Source organism: Triticum urartu, chromosome 7A (genome assembly GCF_056163025.1).
Source record: "Triticum urartu cultivar PI428250 chromosome 7A, HENAU_Tu73, whole genome shotgun sequence".
In the NCBI taxonomy this organism is placed as follows: Eukaryota; Viridiplantae; Streptophyta; class Magnoliopsida; order Poales; family Poaceae; genus Triticum; species Triticum urartu.
In genome coordinates this window covers 55,287,286-55,311,873 of record NC_141879.1, presented here as the reverse complement: position 1 = coordinate 55,311,873, position 24,588 = coordinate 55,287,286, and the positions used below count along the sequence as shown (strand labels likewise).

At 45.8% G+C, this 24,588-nt stretch overlaps 1 protein-coding gene across 1 annotated transcript; it reads right to left on the bottom strand.

Annotated features, from left to right (window-relative positions):
• Positions 1–23,540: 23,540 nt before the first annotated feature.
• Positions 23,541–24,098, bottom strand: LOC125520705 (uncharacterized). The gene has a single exon (XM_048685690.1). It carries the CDS (start codon positions 24,096–24,098, stop codon positions 23,541–23,543), a length of 558 nt encoding a protein of 185 aa, XP_048541647.1.
• Positions 24,099–24,588: the final 490 nt, after the last annotated feature.

Here is a 24,588-nt window from a genome sequence, read left to right as displayed (position 1 = left end):
TCTTATCTGCCAAATACTTGGGGCAGTTCCACTTCCAGTGATCAGTCTGTTTGCAGTAGAAGCACTCAGTCTCAGGCTTAGGTCCAGACTTAGGTTTCTTCTCCTGAGTAGCAACTTGTTTGCTGTTCTTCTTGAAGTTCCCCTTCTTCTTCCCTTTGCCCTTTTTCTTGAAACTGGCGGTCTTATTGACCATCAACACTTGATGCTCCTTTTTGATTTCTACCTCCGCAGCCTTTAGCATTGCGAAGAGCTCAGGAATTGTCTTATTCAGCCCTTGCATATTATAGTTCATCACGAAGCTCTTGTAGCTTGGTGGCAGTGATTGGAGAACTTTGTCAATAACACTATCAACAGGAAGATCAACTCCTAGTTGAGTCAAGTTATTATGATACCCAGACATTTTGAGTATATGCTCACTGACAGAACTATTCTCCTCCATCTTGCAGCTATAGAACTTATTGGAGACTTCATATCTCTCAATCCGGGCATTTGCTTGAAATATTAATTTCAACTCCTGGAACATCTCATATGCTCCATGACGTTCAAACGTCGTTGAAGTCCCGGTTCTAAGCCGTAAAGCATGGCACACTGAACTATCGAGTAGTCATCAGCTTTGCTCTGTCAGGTGTTCATAACATCTGGTGTTGCTCCTGCAGGAGGTTTGGCACTTAGCGGTGCATCCATGACGTAATTCTTCTGTGCAGCAATGAGGATAATCCTCAAGTTACGACCCAGTCCGTGTAATTGCTACCATCATCTTTTAACATTGCTTTCTCAAGGAACACATTAAAATTCAACGGAACAACATCACGAGCCATCTATCTAAAACAAACATAGACATGCAAAATACTATCAGGTACTAAGTTCATGATAAATTTAAGTTCAATTAATCATATTACTTAAGAACTCCCACTTAGATAGATGTGACGCCCCGAGACCGATGTGCCAGGTGTCCGCCAGTTATTCGATGTTGTTGCCTTGTCATTTGCTTGCGTGTTGCATCTTATCATGTCATCATGTGCTTTCGTCCGGGTTCTCCGAGTTCCCTCCGTTGTCTGTTCTGAGTCCAACCAGACTTGCACGCGCCCGCAGCATGTCCGAAAAAGTATTTTATAAGTGGCCGGAGAATGTTCTCGGAATGGGATGAGAGTTGACGTGTGGTCTTATTATAGTGTAGATAGACTGCCTGTCAAGTTTCATCGCATTCGGAGTTCGTTTGATCCACAAACGATTAACTATAGCGGCAGTATAGCCGGTCTAACGCCGGACGTTTTCGGTCTCTGGAAACAGTCACCGGGCCTCCCTCTCTCTTCTCTCGTCTCAGTCCGAGGCCTTCTGCATAGCCCACAAGCTCCAACCTACCCCTCCTCGCGTCCGGAGCCGTCGGATCGCGATCGGAGGCTCCAAAAACCTCTCCTAACCCCTCAAACCCTAACCCTGCCTATATAAGGAAACCCCTCCTTCCAAATCTGGTCATTCCTTCCCCTCCACCTCCATTTCCGCGCCCCTAATCATCAGCGCCGCCGACCACCTCCATTTCCGTGCCGGCCGAAGCCCCCTCCGCCACTTGGCGCATCTCCACTGGCTAGCGCCACCGGAGCCACCGGCCTCCACCACTCCTACGCTGCCACATCGCCCCTGCCTCCCTCCTCCTCCCGCAGGGCCCGTTGAAGCCCATCTCAGGCCCGCCCCGGGTCTATCTGGGCCCGAGGCTCAGCCCGAGGCTCCCGCGTCCTGCACCGCTGCGCGCCCGCTCGTCCGCTCGTAGCGCCGCCCAGTTGACCGGCCTGAGCCACCGTCGCCCGCTACACCAGCTCCCCCACGCCTCCGCCCAACCTTGCCGCGGTCCCGCGCCGGCGAGCGCCACCGGAGCACCACCTGATCCGCCACCAGGTGCCACCTCTGCTTCCCCTGGCGTTCGCCCTGCTCCTGTCTCTCTCTCCGTGGCCAGGGAGCCGAGCCGTCGTCGCTTGCCGCCGACCCCGGTGGCGCCGTCATCCGGTCAGATCCGGTGCCCAGGGGCCGGATCTACCCATTCCCGTCGTCAGCTGGTCCCACGCCCGCCACCTGCCGTCGTCTTCTCGCCAGAGTCCGCCGGTCGTCGCCGCGTTGGCCTTTCTCTGCTTCCCGCTCGCTCGTGCCCGTTGACCGTGCCATGCCTCCTCTCGCCTGGACCGTGTCTCCCGAAGGCCCAATCAGCCACCCAACGGCCTGCCTCCTCCTTCACCGTACCGGGCCGTGGCCCATGGTGAGCAGCGCTCCCATACCTCCCCTTCTCTGTTGGGCCAACCATTTTCGACCGATGGCTTGTTTTTTCCTGTTCTATGATTTGTCAATTTTTCCAGAGACTGCGGTTTTACAGAAAAACCCTCCAACATCATATATATAATAACTTTTCACCCGTGCATCGGAACCCAATAAACTTTATATGTAAAATGCTTAGAATTTTGTCTAGATTAATAATTTCCAACTTTAATGCATGTTTGAAATGTTTAAAATGTTGTTTGTTTAAGTTTTGCTTAATTGTCATGTTAAAATGCTTTAATTCATAACTAAATAACCGTAACTCGGATTTTAATAAACTTTATATGTAAATGGGGTAGAAAAATGCCTAGATTTACTTGGTGCACTCATCTTGCATGTTTAACAACCATAAAATTCTGTTTAGGGCAGAACAGTACCAAATCTATAATATGCATATGGGGATTTACCGGAATTGTTGTTCGATGCTTCCGGCCTCATTTAACCTTGACTAGATAGGTAGTTTTATTTTGCTTCACCTCTTTCCATGCTAAAAAACATTTAATATTGTTGGGTAAATAAACAAGAGAGAAATAAATAAGTCATGTGGTGTTTTCTTCAATATGCAACTCCGCGGCATGTTGAGCTCCACTTAATTTGTAGGGTTGTTTGTGCATTTTGCCATGCCATGCCTCATTAAACCGGACATGCATCATACTTGGTTTTGCATCATGCTATGTTGATGTGGTGGTTGTTTACTATGTTGTGTGTTTCTTTTCAGTGTTGCTTCTTTGGGTTGGTTCCGGTAACGTCGCGTTTGTGAGGAACCGTTCGACTACGTCCGTTTGTCTTCTTCATGGACTCGTTCTTCTTCCTTGCGGGATTTTAGGCAAGATGACCATACCCTCGAAATCACTTCTATCTTTGCTTGCTAGTTGCTCGCTCTTTTGCTATGCCTCTGCTGCGATACCTACCACTTGCTTGTCATGCCTCCCATATTGTTGAACCAAGCCTCTAACCCACCTTGTCCTAGCACACCGTTCTTTGGCTATGTTACCGCTTTGCTCAGCCCCTCTTATAGCGTTGTTAGTTGCAGGTGAAGATTGGAGTTTGTTCCTAGTTGGAACATGGAGATGTTGTTCCTTGTTGGAACATGTTTACTTGTTGGGATATCACAATATATCTTATTTAATTAATGCATCTATATACTTGGTAAAGGGTGGAAGGCTCGGCCTTATGCCTGGTGTTTTGTTCCACTCTTGCCGCCCTAGTTTCCATCATATCGGTGTTATGTTCCCGGATTTTGCGTTCCTTACGTGGTTGGGTTATAATGGGAACCCCTTGACAGTTCGCTTTGAATAAAACTCCTCCAGCAAGGCCCAACATTGGTTTTACCATTTGCCACCTAGCCTCTTTTTCCCTTTGGTTAGGCCAGCCCAAGGGTCATCTTTATTTTAAACCCCCGGGCCAGTGCTCCTCTGAGTGTTGGTCCAACCCAGAGCACCGTGCAGGGCCATCCCTTGGCAACTTGGGTTACGTCGGCTCTTGTACGCTTAGCTTATCCGGTGTGCCCTGAGAACGAGATATGTGCAGCTCCTATCGGGATTTGTCGGCACAGCAGGTGGTCTTGCTAGACTTGTTTTACCATTGTCGAGGATGTCTTGAAGAACTGGGATACCGAGTCTGATCGGAACGTCTTGGGAGGAGGTCTATTCCTTCGTTGACCGTGAGAGCTTGTCATGGGCTAAGTTGGGACACCCCTGCAGGGATTTGAACTTTCGAAAGCCGTGCCCGCGGTTATGGGTAGATGGGAATTTGTTAATGTCCAGTTGTAGATAACTTGAACCTTAACTTAACTAGAATACATCAACCGCGTGTGTTACCGTGATGGTCTCTTTCCGGCGGAGTCCGGGAAGTGAACACGGTGTTGGAGTTATGCTTGGCGTAGGTTGCTCTAGGATCACTTCTTGATCATAGATTTTCGACCGTGCTTTTGCTCTTCTCGCTCTCATTTGCGTATGTTAGCCACCATATATGCTAGTCGCTTGCTGCAGCTCCACCTCATACCTTACCTTTCCCATAAGCTTAAATAGTCTTGATCGCGAGGGTGTGAGATTGCTGAGTCCCTGTGACTCACAGATACTTTCAAAACCAGCTTGCAGGTGCCGATGAGCCCGTGCAGATGACGCAACCAAGCTCAGGAGGAGCTCGATGAAGATCTTGTTCTTTGTGTGGTTTCGTTCTAGTTGATCAGTAGTGGAGCCCAATTGGGGTCGATCGGGGACCGTGTCGCATTTGGGGTTCTTCTTTTATTTTGGTTCCGTAGTCGGACCTTGATTGTATTTGGATGATGTATTGCTTTATTCATGTAATTGTGTGAAGTGGCGATTGTAAGCCAACTATGTAACTCTTTCCCTTATGTATTACATGGGTTGTGTGAAGATTACCTCAGTTGCGACATTGCTTTCAATGCGGTTATGCCTCTAAGTCGTGCTTCGACACGTGGGAGATATAGCCGCATCGAGGGCGTTACAATAGACATCCCTCTAATCATCTAAGTGATCACGTGATCCAAATCAACTAAACCATAACCGATCATCACGTGAAATGGAGTAGTTTTCAATGGTGAACATCACTATGTTGATCATATCTACTATATGATTCACGCTCGACCGTTCGGTCTCAGTGTTCCAAGGCCATATCTTCATATGCTAGGCTCGTCAAGTTTAACCTGAGTATTCTGCGTGTGCAAAACTGGCTTGCACCCGTTGTAGATGGACGTAGAGCTTATCACACCCGATCATCACGTGGTGTCTGGGCATGACGAACTTTGGCAACGGTGCATACTCAAGGAGAACACGTTTATCTTGAAATCTAGTGAGAGATCATCTTATAATGCTACCGTCAATCAAAGCAAAATAAGATGCATAAAAGATAAACATCACATGCAATCAATATAAGTGATATGCTATGGCCATCATCATCTTGTGCTTGTGATCTCCATCTCCGAAGCACCGTCATGATCACCATTGTCACCGGCGCGACACCTTGATCTCCATCATAGCATCATTGTCGTCTCGCCAACTATTGCTTCTACGACTATTGCTACCGCTTAGTGATAAAGTAAAGCAATTACAGGGCGATTGCGTTGCATACAATAAAGCGACGACCATATGGCTCTTGCCAGTTGCCGATAACTCGATTACAAAACATGATCATCTCATACAATAAAATATAGCATCATGTCTTGACCATATCACATCAGAACATGCCCTGCAAAAACAAGCTAGACGTCCTCTACTTTGTTGTTGCAAGTTTTACGTGGTTGCTACTGGCTGAGCAAGAACCGTTCTTACCTACGCATCAAAACCACAACGATAGTTCGTCAAGTTAGTGTTGTTTTAACCTTCTCAAGGACCGGGCGTAGCCACACTCGGTTCAACTAAAGTTGGAGAAACTGACACCCGCCAGCCACCTGTGTGCAAAGCACGTCGGTAGAACCAGTCTCGCGTAAGCGTACGCGTAATGTCGGTCCGGGCTGCTTCATCCAACAATACCACCAGACCAAAGTATGACATGCTGGTAAGCAGTATGACATGTATCGCCCACAACTCACCTGTGTTCTACTCGTGCATATAACATCAACGCATATTAACCTGGCTCGGATGCCACTGTTGGGGAACGTAGTAATTTCAAAAAAATTCCTACGCACACACAAGATCATGGTGATGCATAGCAACGAGAGGGGAGAGTGTGTCCACGTACCCTCGTAGACCGAAAGCGGAAGCATTAGCACAACGCGGTTGATGTAGTCATACGTCTTCACGATTCGGTCGATCAAGTACCGAACTGTTGGAAATATGCCCTAGAGGCAATAATAAATTAGTTATTATTATTATATTTCCTTGTTCATGATAATCGTTTATTATCCATGCTAGAATTGTATTGATAGGAAACTCAGATACATGTGTGGATACATAGACAACACCATGTCCCTAGTAAGCCTCTAGTTGACTAGCTCGTTGATCAATAGATGGTCACGGTTTCCTGACCATGGACATTGGATGTCGTTGATAACGGGATCACATCATTAGGAGAATGATGTGATGGACAAGACCCAATCCTAAGCCTAGCACAAGATCATGTAGTTCGTATGCTAAAGCTTTTCTAATGTCAAGTATCATTTCCTTAGACCATGAGATTGTGCAACTCCCGGATACCGTAGGAGTGCTTTGGGTGTGCCAAACGTCACAACGTAACTGGGTGGCTATAAAGGTACACTACAGGTATCTCCGAAAGTGTCTGTTGGGTTGGCACGAATCGAGACTGGGATTTGTCACTCCGTGTAAATGGAGAGGTATCTCTGGGCCCACTCGGTAGGACATCATCATAATGTGCACAATGTGATCAAGGAGTTGATCACGGGATGATGTGTTATGGAACGAGTAAAGAGACTTGTCGGTAACGAGATTGAACAAGGTATCAGGATACCAACGATCGAATCTCGGGCAAGTATCGTACCGATAGACAAAGGGAATTGCATACGGGATTGATTGATTAAGTCCTTGACATCGTGGTTCATCCGATGAGATCATCGTGGAACATGTGGGAGCCAACATGGGTATCCAGATCCCGCTGTTGGTTATTGGCTGGAGAGTCGTCTCGGTCATGTCTACGTGTCTCCCGAACCCGTAGGGTCTACACACTTAAGGGTCGGTGACGCTAGGGTTATAGAGATATTAGTATGCGGTAACCCAAAAGTTGTTCGGAGTCCCGGATGAGATCCCGGACGTCACGAGGAGTTCCGGAATGGTCCGGAGGTAAAGATTTATATATGGGAAGTCTTGTTTTGGTCGCCGGAAAAGTTTCGCGCATTATCGGTATTGTACCGGGAGTGCCGAAAGGGGCCCGAGGGTCCACCAAGGAGGTCCACCTGCCCCGGGGGGCCACATGGGCTGTAGGGGTGTGCGCCTTGGCCTTTATGGGCCAAGGGAACCAGCCCCAAGAGGCCCATGCGCCAAGAGATAAGGGAAAGGAAGAGTCCTAAAAGGGGAAGGCACCTCCTAGGTGCCTTGGGGAGGATGGACTCCTCCCTGGCCGCACCCTTCCTTGGAGGAAGGGCCAAGGCTGCGCCCCCCCCTCTCCCTTGGCCCTATATATAGTGGGGGGGAGGGAGGGAAGCCACACCTAAGCCCTGGCGCCTCCCTCTCCCTCCCATGACACATCTCCCTCCTCCCGTAGCGTTTGGCGAAGCCCTGTTGGAATCCCGCTACTTCCACCACCACGCCGTCGTGCTGCTGGATCTCCATCAACCTCTCCTCCCCCCTTGCTAGATCAAGAAGGAGGAGCCGTCGCTGCTCCATACGTGTGTTGAACGCGGAGGTGCCGTCCATTCGGCGCTAGGATCATCGGTGATTTGGATCACGACGAGTACGACTCCATCAACCCCGTTCTCTTGAACGCTTCCGTGCGTGATCTACAAGGGTATGTAGATCCACTCCTCCCTCGTTGCTAGATGACTCCATAGATTGATCTTGGTGACACGTAGGAAAATTTTGAATTATTGCTACGTTCCCCAAACAGTGGCATCATGAGCTAGGTCTATGCGTAGTTTCTATGCACGAGTAGAACACAAAGTAGTTGTGGGCGTTGATATTGTTCAATATGCTTACCGTTACTAGTCCAATCTTGATTCGGTGGCATTGTGGGATGAAGCGGCTCGGACCGACCTTACACGTACTCTTACGTGAGACTGGTTCCACCGACTGACATGCACTAGTTGCATAAGGTGGCTAGCGGGTGTCTGTCTCTCCCACTTTAGTCGGATTGGATTCGATGAAAAGGGTCCTTATGAAGGGTCAATAGCAATTGGCATATCACGTTGTGGTTTTTGCGTAGGTAAGAAACGTTCTTGCTAGAAACCCATAGCAGCCACGTAAAACATGCAAACAACAATTAGAGGACATCTAACTTGTTTTTGCAGGGTATACTATGTGATGTGATATGGCCAAGAAGAATGTGATGAATGATATGTGATGGATGAGATTGATCATGTTCTTGTAATAGGAATCACGACTTGCATGTCGATGAGTATGACAACTGGCAGGAGCCATAGGAGTTGTCTTTATTTATTTATGACCTGCGTGTCAACATAAACGTCATGTAATTACTTTACTTTATTGCTAACCGGTAGCCATAGAAGTAGAAGTAATAGTTGGCGAGACAACTTCATGAAGACACGATGATGGAGATCATGATGATGGAGGTCATGGTGTCATGCCGGTGACGATGATGATCATGGAGCCCCGAAGATGGAGATCAAAAGGAGCAATATGATATTGGCCATATCATGTCACTATTTGATTGCATATGATGTTTATCATGTTTATACATCTTATTTGCTTAGAACGACAGTAGTAAATAAGATTATCCCTCATTAAAATTTCAAGAAAGTGTTCCCCCTAACTGTGCACCGTTGCGGAAGTTCGTCGTTTCGAAGCACCACGTGATGATCGGGTGTGATAGATTCTTACGTTCACATACAACGGGTGTAAGCCAGATTTACACACGTGAAACACTTAGGTTGACTTGACAAGCCTAGCATGTACAGACATGGCCTCGGAACACAAGAGACCGAAAGGTCGAGCATGAGTCGTATGGTAGATACGATCAACATGAAGATGTTCACCGATGATGACTAGTCCGTCTCACGTGATGATCGGACACGGCCTAGTTGACTCGGATCATGTAATCACTTAGATGACTAGAGGGATGTCTATCTGAGTGGGAGTTCACAATATGAACTTAATTATCCTGAACATAGTCAAAAGGTCTTTGCAAATTATGTCGTAGCTCGCGCTTCAGTTCTACTGTTTAGATATGTTCCTAGAGAAAATTTAGTTGAAAGTTGATAGTAGTAATTATGCGGACTAGGTCAGTAAACTGAGGTTTGTCCTCATTGCTTCATAGAAGGCTTATGTCCTTAATGCACCGCTTAGTGTGCTGAACCTCGAACGTCGTTTGTGGATGTTGCGAACATCTGACATACACCGCTTAGTGTACATGATAGTTCAGTGCGTAATGCTAAATGGTTTAGAATTGAGGCACCAAAGACGTTTTTGAAACATCGCAGAACATATGAGATGTTCCAAGGACTGAAATTGGGATTTCAGGCTCGTGCCCACGTCAAGAGGTATAAGACCTCCGACGATTTTCTTAGCCTGCAAACTAAGGGAAAAAAGCTCAATTGTTGAGCTTGTGCTCAGATTGTCTGAGTACAACAATCATTTGAATCAAGTGGGAGTTGATCTTCCAAATGAGATAGTGATGTTTCTCCAAAGTCATTACCACCAAGCTGCTAGAGCTTCGTGATGAACTATAATGTATCGGGGACATATATGATGATCCTTGAGATATTCGCGATGTTTGACACCACAAAAGTAGAAATCAAGAAGGAGCATCAATTGTTGATGGTTTGTGAAACCACTAGTTTCAAGGAGGGCAAGGGAAAAAAGGGATGCTTCATGAAACGGCAAATCATCTGCTGCTCTAGTGAAGAAACCCAAGGTTGAACCCAAACCCGAGACTAAGTGCTTCTGTAATAAGGGGAACAACCACTGGAGCAGAATTACCCTAGATACATGGTAGATGAGAAGGCTGTCGATAGAAGTATATTGGATATACATTATGTTAATGTGTACTTTACTAGTACTCCTAGTAGCACCAGGGTATTAGATACCGGTTCGGTTGGTAAGTGTTAGTAACTCGAAATAAAAGCTACGGAATAAATGGAGACTAGCCAAAAGGTGAGATGACGATATGTGTTGGAAGTATTTCCATGGTTGATCAAATATTGTACGCTCCCTCTACCATTGAGATTGGTATTAAAACCTAAATAATTGTTATTTGGTGTTTGCGTTGAGCATAGACATGATTGGATTACGTCTATCGCAATACGGTTATTCATTTAAGGAGAATAATGGTTACTCTGTTTATTTGAATAATACCTTCAATGGTCTTACACCTAAAATGAATGGTTTATTGAATCTCGATCGTAGTGATACACATGTTCATGCCGAAAGATATAAGATAGTAATGATAGTACCACCTACTTGTGGCACTGCCACTTAAGTCATATCGGTATAAAACGCATGAAGAAGCTCCATGTTGATGGATCTTTGGACTCACTCATTTTTGAAAGGATTGAGACATGCGAACCATGTTTGTTGGTAGATATGCATGAAGAAACTCTATGCAAATGGACCGTTTGGACTCACTTGATTTTGAATCACTTGAGACATGCAAATCATACCACATGGGCAAGATGACTGAAAGCCTCGTTTTCAGTAAAATGGAACTAGAAAGCAACTTGTTGGAAGTAATACATTTTGATGTGTGCAGTCCAATGAGTGCTGAGGCATGTAGTGGATATCGTTATGTTCTTACTTCACAGATGATTTGAGTAGATGTTGAGTATATTTACTTGATGAATCACGAGTCTGAATTATTGAAAGGTTCAAGTAATTTCAGGGTGAAGTTGAAAGATCACCGTGACAAGAGGATAAAATATCTATGATATGATCATCGAGATGAATATCTGAATTACGAGTTTGGCATAGAATTAAGACATTGTGGAAATTGTTTCACAACTAATACAGCCTGGAACACCATAGTGTGATGGTGTGTCCGAACATCATAACTGCACCCTATTGGATATGATGCATACCATGATGTCTCTTATTGAATTACCACGATAGTTTATGGGTTAGGAATTAGAGACAACCACATTCACTTTAAATAGGGCACCACGTAATTCCGATGAGATAACACCGTATGAACTATGGTTTAGAGAAACCTAAGCTGTCATTTCTTAAAAGTTTGGGGCTGCGACGCTTATGCGAAAAAGTTTCAGGCTGATAAGCTCGAACCCAAAGAGGATAAATGCATCTTCATAGGACACCCAAAACAGTTGGGTATACCTCCTGTCTCAGAACCGAAAGTAATAAGGGATTGTTTCTAGAATCGGGTCCTTTCTCGAGGAAAAGTTTCTCTCGAAAGAATTGAGTGGGAGGATGGTGGAGACTTGATGAGGTTATTGAACCGTCTCTTCAACTAGTGTGTGGCAGGGCACAGGAAGTTGTTCCTGTGGCACCTACAACAATTGAAGTGGAAGCTTATGATGGTGATCATGAAACTTCAGATCAAGTCACTACCAAACCTCGTGGGATGACAAGGATGCGTACTACTTCAGAGTGGTATGTGATCCTGTCTTGGAAGTCATGTTGCTAGACAACAATGAACCTACGAGCCATGGAGAAGCGATGGTGGGCCCGGATTCTGATAAATGGCTCGAGGCCATAAAACCCGAGAGAGGATCCATGTATGAAAACAAAGTGTAGACTTTGGCAGAACGACTCGATGGTCGTAAGGCTGTTGAGTACAGATGTATTTTAAAAGGAAGACGGACAATGATGGTAAGTATCACCATTAAGAAAGCTCGACTTGTCATTAAGATTTTTTCCGACAAGTTCAAGGAGTTGACTATGATGAGACTTTCTCACTCGTAGCGATGCTAAGAGTCTGTTGGAATTATATTAGCGATTACTGCATTATTTATGAAATCTTGCAGATAGGATGTCAAAAACATTGTTTCCTCGACGATTTTCTTGAGGAAAGGTTGTATGTGATACAACCGGAAGGTTTTGTCAATCCTGAAAGATGCCAATAAGTATGCAAAGCTCCAGCAATCCTTCTAAGGACTGGAGTAAGCATCTCGGAGTTGGAATGTATGCTTTGATGAGATGATCAAAGATTTTGGGTGTATACAAAGTTTATGAGAAACTTGTATTTCCAAAGAAGTGAGTGGGAGCACTATAGAATTTCTGATGAGTATATGTTGTTGACATATTGTGGATCAGAAATGACGTAGAATTTCTGGAAAGCATATAGGGTCATTTGAAAGGTGTTTTTCAATGGAAACCCGGATTAAGCTACTTGAACATTAAGCATCAAGATCTATAAGGATAGATCAAAAACGCTTAATGGTACTTTCAAATGAGCACATACCTTGACATGATCTTGAAGGTGTTCAAGATGGATCAGCCAAAGAAGGAGTTCTTGCCTGAGTTGTAAGGTATGAAGTTAAGACTTAAAGCTCGACCACGGCAGAAGAAAGAGGAAGGACGAAGGTCGTCCCCTATGCTTTTGTCATAGGCTCTATACGGTATGCCATGCTAAGTACCGCACCTGATGTGTGCCTTGCCACATGTCTGGCAAGAGGGTACAAAGGTGATCCAGGAGTGGATCACTCGATAGCGGTCAAAAATTGTCCTTGGAGTAATAAGGACATGTTTCTCGATTATGGAGGTGATAAAGAGTTCGGCGTAAAGGGTTACATCGATGCAAGCTTTAACACCTATCCGAATGACTCTGAGTAGCAAACCGGATACGTATAGTGGAGCAACCATTTGGAATAGTTCCAAGTGGAGCGTGGAAGCAGCATTTATAATATGACCTAGAGATTTGTGAAGTACATACGGATCTGAATGTTGCAGACCCGTTGACTAAAACCTCTCTCACAAGCAAAACATGATCAAACCCAGAACTCATTGAGTCTTAATCACATGATGATGTGAACTAGTTTAGTGACACTAGTAAACTCTTTGGATGTTGGTCACATGGTGATGTGACCTGTGAGTGTTAATCACATGGCGATGTGAACTAGATTATTGACTCTAGTGCAAGTGGGAGACTCTTGGAAATATGCCCTAGAGGCAATAATAAATTAGTTATTATTATTATATTTCCTTGTTCATGATAATCGTTTATTATCCATGCTAGAATTGTATTGATAGGACACTCAGATACATGTGTGGATACATAGACAACACCATGTCCCTAGTAAGCCTCTAGTTGACTAGCTCGTTGATCAATAGATGGTCACGGTTTCCTGACCATGGACATTGGATGTCGTTGATAACGGGATCACATCATTAGGAGAATGATGTGATGGACAAGACCCAATCCTAAGCCTAGCACAAGATCATGTAGTTCGTATGCTAAAGCTTTTCTAATGTCAAGTATCATTTCCTTAGACCATGAGATTGTGCAACTCCCGGATACCGTAGGAGTACTTTGGGTGTGCCAAACGTCACAACGTAACTGGGTGGCTATAAAGGTACACTACAGGTATCTCCGAAAGTGTCTGTTGGGTTGGCACGAATCGAGACTGGGATTTGTCACTCCGTGTAAACGGAGAGGTATCTCTGGGCCCACTCGGTAGGACATCATCATAATGTGCACAATGTGATCAAGGAGTTGATCACGGGATGATGTGTTACAGAACGAGTAAAGATACTTGCCGGTAACGAGATTGAACAAGGTATCGGGATACCAACGATCGAATCTCGGGCAAGTATCGTACCGATAGACAAAGGGAATTGCATACGGGATTGATTGATTAAGTCCTTGACATCGTGGTTCATCCGATGAGATCATCGTGGAACATGTGGGAGCCAAAATGGGTATCCAGATCCCGCTGTTGGTTATTGGCTGGAGAGTCATCTCGGTCATGTCTACGTGTCTCCCGAACCCGTAGGGTCTACACACTTAAGGTTCGGTGACGCTAGGGTTATAGAGATATTAGTATGCGGTAACCGAAAGTTGTTCGGAGTCCCGGATGAGATCCCGGACGTCACGAGGAGTTCCGGAATGGTCCGGAGGTAAAGATTTATATATGGGAAGTCTTGTTTTGGTCGCCGGAAAAGTTTCGTGCATTATCGGTATTGTACCGGGAGTGCCGAAAGGGGTCCGAGGGTCCACCAAGGGGGTCCACCTGCCCCGGGGGGCCACATGGGCTGTAGGGGTGTGCGCCTTGGCCTTTATGGGCCAAGGGAACCAACCCCAAGAGGCCCATGCGCCAGGAGATAAGGGAAAGGAAGAGTCCTAAAAGGGGAAGGCACCTCCTAGGTGCCTTGGGGAGGATGGACTCCTCCCTGGCCGCACCCTTCCTTGGAGGAAGGGCCAAGGCTGCGCCCCCCCCTCTCCCTTGGCCCTATATATAGTGGGGGGAGGGAGGGCAGCCACACCTAAGCCCTGGCGCCTCCCTCTCCCTCCCATGACACATCTCCCTCCTCCCGCAGCGCTTGGCGAAGCCCTGTTGGAATCCCGCTACTTCCACCACCACGCCGTCATGTTGCTGGATCTCCATCAACCTCTCCTCCCCCCTTGCTGGATCAAGAAGGAGGAGACGTCGCTGCTCCGTACGTGTGTTGAACGCGGAGGTGCCGTCCGTTCGGCGCTAGGATCATCGGTGATTTGGATCACGACGAGTACGACTCCATCAACCCCGTTCTCTTGAACGCTTCCGCGCGCGATCTACAAGGGTATGTAGATCCACTCCTTCCTCATTGCTAGATGACTCCATAGATTGATCTTGGTGACACGTAGGAAAATTTTGAATTATTGCTACGTTCCCCAACACGAACGCACGGCACCTCCGAGTTCTGCACACGTTCAACTCAATGACGTCCCTCGAACTCCGATCCAGCCGAGCTTTGAGGGAGAGTTCCGTCAGCACGACGGCGTGGTGACGATGTTGATGTTCTACTGTCGCAGGGCTTCGCCTAAGCACCGCTACAATATTATCGAGGTGGACTGTGGTGGAGAGGGGCACCGCACACGGCTAAAAGATCCAAGGGATCAATTGTTGTGTCTATGGGGTGCCCCTCTCCTTCGTATATAAAGGGGGGAGGAGAGGGCCGACCAAGGGGAGGAGGCGCGCCCAAGGGGGGAGTCCTACTCCCACCGGCAGTAGGACTCCTCCTTTTCCTATTTGGAGAGGGAGAGGGAAGGAAGAGGAAGGAGGGAGGAAGGAAAGGGGGCCCGCCCCCCCCCCTCCCAATTCGGATTGGGCTTGGGGGGGGCCTCCCTTGCTCCTTTCCCCTCCTTTCCACTAAAGCCCATTAAGGACCATATACCTCCCGGGGGGTTCCGATAACCTCCCGGTGCTCCAGTATTATCCCGATCTCACCCGGAACCATTCTGGTATCCAAATATAGTCGTCCAATATAACGATCTTTACGTATCGAACATTTCGAGACTCCTCGTCATGTCCGTGATCACATCCGGGACTCGAACTACCTTCGGTACATCAAAAACCATAAACTCATAATATAACCATCATCGAACTTTAAGCGTGCGGACCCTACGGGTTCGAGAAATATGTAGACATGACCGAGACATGTCTCCGGTCAATAACCAATAGCGGAACCTAGATGCTCATATTGGCTCCTACATATTCTACGAAGATCTTTATCGGTCAAACCGCATAACAACATATGGTGTTCCCTTTGTCATCGGTATGTTACTTGCCCGAGATTCGATCGCCGGTATCTCAATACCTAGTTCAATCTCGTTACCGGCAAGTCTCTTTACTCGTTCCGTAACACATCATCCCACAACTAACTCATTAGTTGCAATGCTTGCAAGGCTTAAGTGATGTGTATTACCGAGTGGGCCCAGAGATACCTCTCCGACAATCAGAGTGACAAATCCTAATCTCGAAATACGCCAACCCAACAAGTACCTTCGAAGACACCTGTAGAGCACCTTTATAATCACCCAGTTACGTTGTGACATTTGGTAGCACACAAAGTGTTCCTCCGGTAAATGGGAGCTGCATAATCTCATAGTCATAGGAACATGTATAAGTCATGAAGAAAGCAATAGCAACAAACTAAACGATCAAGTGCCAAGCTAATGGAATGGGTCAAGTCAATCACATCATTCTCCTAATGATGTGATCCCGTTAATCAAATGGCAACTCTTTGTCTATGGCTAGGAAACATAACCATCTTTGATCAATGAGCTAGTCAAGTAGAGGCATACTAGTGACACTCTGTTTGTCTATGTATTCACACATGTATCATGTTTCCGGTTAATACAATTCTAGCATGAATAATAAAAATTTATCATGATATAAGGAAATAAATAATAACTTTATTATTGCCTCTAGGGCATATTTCCTTCAGTTTTCACTTCCTCATTTGTGTAAGGTGCGGTGAGCTGTTCATTCATAACTTCTGTAACCTTGAAAGGGATATGTTGCAACACTTGATCGATACCAGTGACACCTTCTGAGGAGTAAAGATCTTTGTAGAAATCAGACACTATACCTTTCAATTCTGCTTTGTCATCAATCATGGCTCCAAGAGAGTTGGCCAGCGCTTTAATCATGGTTTTCTTCCTCCTCATGCTAGCTCTCATATGAAAAAACCTTGTATGCTTATCACCCAACGCTAGCCATTCGATTCGTGACCGTTGCCTCCACATGATCTCCTCCTGATGATATAGATCGACAAGTCTCTCGTTTATCTTTAGCTTAGCATGCGTCGGCCCCACCCTGGCTGGCTCCCCTCATAGGCGATGCAGCTCAGTGTTTAGGTGTTTGATCTCCTTGCAGATAGATCCAAACGTATCCCTGTTCCATCTACCTAGGTTACTCGATACTGCTTCCAGTTTCACCCTGAGGCCCTCCATAGTTATCGGGCTCTGCTCCTGGCTCCATTGTTGGGTGATTGTATCATGCTATGTCTTGTGCGACTCCCACATAACCTCATACCTGAAGGGAGGTTTCGCCGGCGGGCGCCCATGATCGCCCCTCAGGCTGAAGAGGATCAGACAGTGATCGGAGCCGGCTGCTGTTTCATGTTTCAGATTTGCCTCCGGATATTGTGCACTTGACTCAGTCAACACCAGAGCCCGATCTAGACTAACCCTTGTGTAGCTTCTGCCGGTGACTCTCTTCTCAAAAGTCCAGAAATTTCCCTCATAGCCCAAATCCATCAACAACGTCGCGGAAACCTTGGATTTGAGCATTACTAAGCTCTCCTATGCCTTCTTGCTCTTCTGGACGTTGCACTTCATTAAAATCGCCTATACACACCCATGGAAGATCGCTTAAACTTGCTATTCCCTTCATGGTGTCCCATGTCTGGTGCCTCAAATGTGTTCGCGCCTCCCATAGAAGCAAGATGCGCGCCACTTATCATGACATGATTCATCTATAGAGCAGTCAATATGATACACTGAATACCCCAAAATCTCAACTTTTATTGGATTGTTCTAGAAAATACCAAGGCCGCCACTCCGGCCGTTACTACTAATAGCAAAGGAGTTATCAAATCCCAGAGTACTTGCTAAACTTTCTACCCGAACTCTAGCTAAGTTTCGACAATACAAAGCAGGGTACGGACAAATTTCTTTGCTAGATCACGAAGTTCTCGAACTATCGCGGCTTTGCCCGCACCGCGGCAGTTCTAGCTCAAGATACTCATTGTGCCTGGCGGTACTCCTCTCGGGAGTCCGCCGATGTTGCTTCTGAGTCGCTGCCCAAATTCTTGATGATGCTCTGACTTTGGTTCCCCTTCTCATCTGTTGTCTCCATCCGAGCTCGCTTTGGATCTTGCTTTGGTGGCAGGCTCAATGGAATCTGTGGTGAGGGTAGTGCAAGTATATCAGATGTTGGCTACATGAGTGGTGATGTTGGCTATTGCATCTGATACTTGAGTTCGCTTTCTGTTTGCTTCCGCATCAACCATCTGTTCATCCACATCAGGATTGTTCTGAGCCTGCTGTCCCATATCCTTGATTTTCCCCTTGCTTCCGTTTCTTGCTCCACCAGGTCCTGGTCCTGCGCCCCTAAACCATTCTGCCGTGAGACTCTTGAACACCAAAGCCGATGGTGGATGCACACCATCTCCATGTTCCTTATACAGATGACCCAGCCTCCCGCAAACAGCACACCAGTTTGGGAGGCGCTCATACTTCACACGGAAGATCATCCTTTTTTCGCCCACCTTCAGCGACACAACATTCTTCAAGGGTTTACCCACATCAATCTTGACCTGCACCCGGTAGAAATTACCTTCAAAGTCATGCGAGGTTGGTTCAGCATAGATGAATTCCCCTAGCTTCGAGGCAAGCGATGGGATCTGGGATCAGGGCCGAGCCGGCAAAATTGGAGGCCCTGTGCAGAACTCTAAAATTGGCCTTAGTTAACTGAAAAACACTACATAAAGTGAAAACTATAATAATATAAAGATCACAATATCTTACGGAGTACATAACAATTGGAAATATCAAGAATCCTACCTATTCTTGGTTGTCTAGTTTTCACTTAAACAATATCATTCTTTTCGTATTCTTGGCAATACTAGGCACCTAATAGATGAAAAAAATAACTTCAAGATTTTAGTAGAACTAGATAGTGGGCTGAAATCGGAACTCAAAATCAAGGGCTCATAGGATCACCAGTTGTTGACGCGAAGATGCTTAAACATCAGAGATTGGGAGAGATCTCAATTTTCCTTCCGTCAGGTGAATCGGGTCCTCCCGCCGGCTGCCGTTCGGCTGCTCCTGGCCATGCCCTCGGTCCTCCTGACTCCTAAAAGGACCTATCCCGTTGGAACAGATCCAGTAGTCTCGACCTGGGAATCGTGAGAAGGAAAGAGGACTGAAGTCTGGTGGAGCCCTAACCTGCCGCCATGCTAAGTTGATGGCCAGCCAGCCCCAGACGAAAAGACAAAGAGGCGCCTCGTCGCGTCGCTCCCCTAGATCGGAGAGATCGATCGCTAGGCATACGTCCCGATCAGAGCAAAGGCCAGAAGGGAAAATCGAAGAGGCCCATCTACAGAGGTTAACAAGGGCCTAGATGGAAGACCGAAGAAGACATGCAACAAGGGCTCACAACGGTGTATAAAGGAACTACTACTGCCTACAAAATGTGAGGCCCCTGAAAACGGGGGGCCCTGTGCGGGTGCACAGGTTGCACCCCCTTGGGCTCGGGCCTGTCTGGGATACGTAGCCCTCTGAGAAGTCATGTATCTAGGCCCAGATTTCCATCCGGTCTAGCTTGATCGAAGACGGCTTTGAGAAGCCATCGTACGGTGCCAGGATCACCGCATCTCCTCGAAACACCCATTGTCCATCCCCCATTACTCGCTCCCAATCCCCCAGCCATGCGAATTGGAGAGTGTACAGCTTGTCTTCCAGAGGCCGCACGCATGTTCTTGTAGAATCAAAATTGGCTATACTGTTTCTCAATGTTCACCCTGGCCACCGCCATCTAGCGAGTCACTTTCGGCGGCACGGATCGCTGATCCACCACCACATCATCCAGGTCCTCCTCAGAGAGACCCAACTCCTTCATCATCATCGCCAGATCGTCTGGATCACCCGATCTAGAAGCTTCCGGCGCCATCTGCTTGTTCCCTTGCCCGAAGAGAAGATCTACCGAGCTTGTGACCTAACCCTAACCAAAACCAGTCACCGCTAGTTCGTCGCCCGAAGTGGGGGAGCGAAACTAGAACGTCACACCCGTCGGCCGACAGAGAGGACTCAACGAGCAGGGGTAGGGAAGGAGTTCTCTACGCACGGCGAAGATCGCCGTCGAGAGGGTAGGAAACCCTAACGACAGGGAAAATCTGTCTTCTTTGTGAGGACTTATTGTCATGCATGAAACATACTAACACATCACTGGATAACTGGGTTGTACCTGGCCTTTATTCAATTTGGGCCGACTAGGTCTATTCTAGATAAGCCGGGAGAAATAGGGACAGAACAGGATGGCCAACACAAGAATCTTTGGCTCGGAATACCAGCGATGATTCGTTCGGTCCGGGGTATTCGTTCGATCGATCTGATCGTCCCCAGACCGAACGTGAGCGCCATATCATCGTCCTAAACTTGTAGGAGATTTATGAGAGTTGCCTTTTAGAACCTGGGTGCCTAGGCACCCTCTTATCAGACCGTTCATGCAGAATCTGGCGCATAGAGATCTGTACCGCACACTGTAGCACACATTTGTTTAGCAGGTCAATAGTTTCACTAAGCGCGGCAGGATTCTGACATATTTGAACCAATTCTTGGGTATAGGCTGATTCCACCTAGCGATAAAAAACTGAGACATCGGAGTTGACATGTGGGTCTGCTACTCTGTTGGTAAACATCGACGAGACTAAACGGCTTGTGCCCTGACCAGACCTGGTGGCACTATTCCAGTGAAAGTAATCTTTCTACAAGAGCTAGCAGACCGTATACATGCATTGGCCACCGAAACAACGTTGCAGAGGCCGGTCTGCAGGCAGCGCGGAATCCACCCCACCCAACTAGCATTGAGATATGTGTTGTCAGTCGTACTGCAATTTCCAGCAATCTGTATATAATCGTATTCCACTGTTCGCCAACAGCTGAAGGGACAGGTACAAGTTATTAGATGTGCCATCACTCCTTTTCGCAGGTCGCCACTGTTGAGAAAATTGATGATGGTTTGACTTGTCAGGGTGGGAGGGCGCCGGAGAATTACTGCATGATCCAACAGATTAGCACAATAATGCCACGTTGAATATAGTTTTGTTCAATATGAGAGATTAGCAATGTGAAAATGGAGGAACAGTAAGACGCGGATTTTTGTTTGCTTGTTAGTATAGTAAATATATGATTTTGGTATGTATTAAAAAGTTGTAGGGCTGAAACAGTTAACGAAAACAATTTAAGGTCCTTAACCATAATTTAACACTAATCATGGGATTTTAATCATAACGAAAGAGGCAAGCAGACTGCACAGGTTAAAACGAGCAGGTGGAGTAAGCCCGTGGCTGTAACATTCTAACAGATAGCGACGTGTGCGACGTCAGGCAGATTAGAATATTGATACTACTTTGATGCAGTAGCCAATTGCACACTAGTTTGAGGATTAGTTTGTAGAAACAGAGAAATCCACGATGAACATGTGTTATTAGCACCCGAATGCACAACATTTTTTTTAAGAAAAGAGACACATTTAGCTAAAAATTTTATCAAAAAATAGTAGATAATTGCACAATAATTTGAGAATAAGTTTTATGAAAATAGAGAAATTAGCGGTGAACATGTGTTATTAGCACCCGAACGGCGGCCTAACATTTTTTAGAGAAATTTCAAGGTGGTCCAAAGCAATATAGACCGTTAAATTTTAATTATCTAATGGCTGATATAACTATTACCCCCTCCGATTTTATTTACTCTGTATATTAAATTTGTCTAACGCCAAACCTTATAAACTTTCAACAAGTTTTTACAAAAATATAATAACATGTACACCACCGAATTAACACCACTGTATTCATAATTGAATATATTTTCACATCATGTAGATTTATTACTGTAAATGTTCTTATTATTTAGACAACAGTCAAAACTAATATGCAGAGTACATAAAAATGGGGGGAGTACCTCTTAGCAGGTAATATGAGGTAATACACCATTAATGACGGCGTGGGGTTTAGTATGGACATTGTTGCGGTATAGTTAAGAAAAGAAATCATTATAATTTATTCCTTTCCTTTTAAACCGGGAGTATATAAGAAAATAAAATAAATAGAGCTAATTAATTCCATATTTTGTTTCCAACTTTGTTTTGCATAACGTACCTTATCATCATGTCTAACAAATGAAATAAGAAGTTTGTCATGTCCTGTCATATATATATATATGCTTGTATTATGTTGTCGGTTGGGAAATTAAAAAGAAGATGCACTGCATTTGTTTTAAGAAAACACCATAAATGAATACTGCTTGATCAAACCATAGCAAAAAACACAGTCAAAATACCATCGGAATTTTTCTGTAACAAAGCGACCATGTGTACCAGTGTTATTGCACATCTTTTTTGAGGGGTAACACAATTTTTGTTAGAGCAGATAATGTATAATGGAGAACATTTTGAATATTCATACGGTCCTAGCATGTGTGTACATTTATTTTCCTTTATTGGCTCTCTCAGAATGATGCAAATATACATACTGATGATTATTACGTTGCAATCTAGATGAATTATAATAATGTCTTTTGTAGTGTGTATATAATTCATTAGGATCACATGGATATTTATCATATTATACAACATGATAATTACTCATCTTCATATGGTAGATACAACACATATGTACGGGGGTCAAATGTGAACTATTATTATATTAAAAGGAGATGTGGGAAATGCTTTAAATATTAGTTTTGACAAGTAATTGCCATATTACAATTTGTGTGGTCAAATATATCCTTGATGAATGGACAAAGCAAATATTTCTCTTGCCTCTTAAGAGGTAACAGGGACCATCTTAAGAGAGCTCTTTAAAAAAAATTAAGAAGCACACAGTTAGTTAATTGTCTGCTAAAAAAGAATAACTAATTGCACACTAATTTGAAGATTAGTTTAAAAAAAAGAAAATGCTCCGATGGTACATACACAAAATATAGCTGAATAGAAAATTAATACTTTTCGTTCGGCCAGTACAACAATAATTGCTGCTGCAACTCTGCAGACAGGACAGGCTTATCCTGTGCTATTTCAAAAACCCGCGTTCGTTTAACCCGTGCGAGCAGGGCCTGACAATGTGCCACTTCCATACGGCTGCACTATTCATGCATGTGTATATTAGCCCGTATACCTCGGAAACGCATGACAAGAACGAATCGTGAAGTCCGTTCCAACGTAGGGGATACCGAGCTACCTGACGCTCGGCCTCTGCAACGCCGCTCTCCATTGGCCACATCATACTCTGTCTACTTTTTTTTGCATGATTGACCGAGACAACTGCGCTTGGCTGCATGGCTGCATGTTCATGCTTCATTTTTCTATTGGATATGGAAAAAGCTGACCAACAGTTGTACACGATTGCCCGCCTGGCCTCTACCACAGTCCCAACAGTGCCTACTGCCAGTGGCGGAGCTTGCAGCCCAAAGGTGTGCGGGCGAAATAGAAAAGGTAGCATGTGAGCTGCTGTTTTAAGGTTCAGAAGTAGATTTTTTTTTGAGACAAAGGTCCAGAAGTAGATATATAGTGTATAAAATTTCATGGGCTGGGCGGGCCACGGCCCTTTCAGCCTTGCTGAAGCTCCGCCAGTGCCTACTGCCATGCCTACTATGCCAACTACAGTCTAGACTGGCCCTATTCGTGTCAGCAAATTGACTGCTTAATTACCCTGCCACCGCAAATGACCTGCTGCTGGGTAAGGGGGGTGCCGGGACACCCGGGTGCCGTCTCACCTTTTCGTATTTTGTTACCCGACTATCCGACACCGGATAGCAGCATTTCGGACCTTGGCCTCCCGACGCACAACGCTGATCTAACAAAAACACACGAGGATCAGAGATCAAAGAGCACGAGGATTACAAGTAGAACAACTAAACTAGAAAGATACGTATTATAGTATATGCAAATCTTTATTTTATTCAAAACAACAATATTCATGTCCGCGCTCTCAAGCGAAACCGAGCAACGCGACGCCGAGCTTTGCGAGCTTGAACGCGTCATCGTCCTCCACCGTCAGCGGCGAAGCCGCGTTGCTCCTCCTGAACCCGTCCTCGCACTCCTTCGCTGCGGCCGCTGCCTTCTCCAGGATCGCCGTCGCATCGCCGAACTTCCCGCCCTTGACCGCGGCAGTGCACGCAGGCCCACCGTGCACTATACCGCCGTACAGCGACAGGCACGACCGGAGGGGCCGCGCCAGGGCCGCGTCCCCCGCCTTAATCTTCACGCCGCTCTCCCCAAGCAGACGGCCGATCTTGGCCTCCGTGCTGGTGGCGTTGGCAGCGAGGAGGCCCACGGCAGCGGCGGCGAGGTCTCGGTAGAGACCGCCACCGCCGACGGAGCCTAGGGCCTCCAGGCAGAACGTGACGTCGAAGTAGGTGCTCCCGCCGCCGACGGTCTTGCATGCGGCAAGTACAGGGACGGCACTCGCCGGCGGCGCAAGGAGGACGGACAAGAGCAGCAAGAGGACGGTGATCACGCTAGTAGAGGAAGAGGAGAAGGAAGCCATATTGTCAGTTTTGATGGTGGATTCAGTCTGCCCAGACCTCAGCCTCGGGTGTCTAGTATAAGGTGTGAGTTGTTGGACGATTAATTTCATAAACTTTTCGATTTGCTTCCTTTTTGCGGACTTTTCCATTTGATTCCATATTTGACCGGCTGTATCAATGGACCTTTCTTAATAATGCATATAATAAGGGCTACTTTTGGATTTACATTTCGACATTAAACTACAGTATTTCGGGGAAAAGGCATTCAATTCGTCGTAAAAAAACAAAGGTAAACTTATTCGCGGTAATAAAACAAAGGTAAATTGTAACGAGGACAATTAATTGCATTATAATATATAGCTGCAAAGAAAAATGGTAATATACGATTACAGAAAATTTACCTTTTCAAACGAATCATTGATCTGATTTAGCATACAATGGCAAGAAACTTTACCTTCTCAAACGAAAATTTAAGAAAGTACCCCGATACTTGTACTAGTATTTTCATAG

Bases quoted from the DNA above. Each gene is read 5' to 3' on its own strand.
- LOC125520705 (XM_048685690.1), bottom strand. From the start codon at position 24,098: ATGGCTTCCTTCTCCTCTTCCTCTACTAGCGTGATCACCGTCCTCTTG.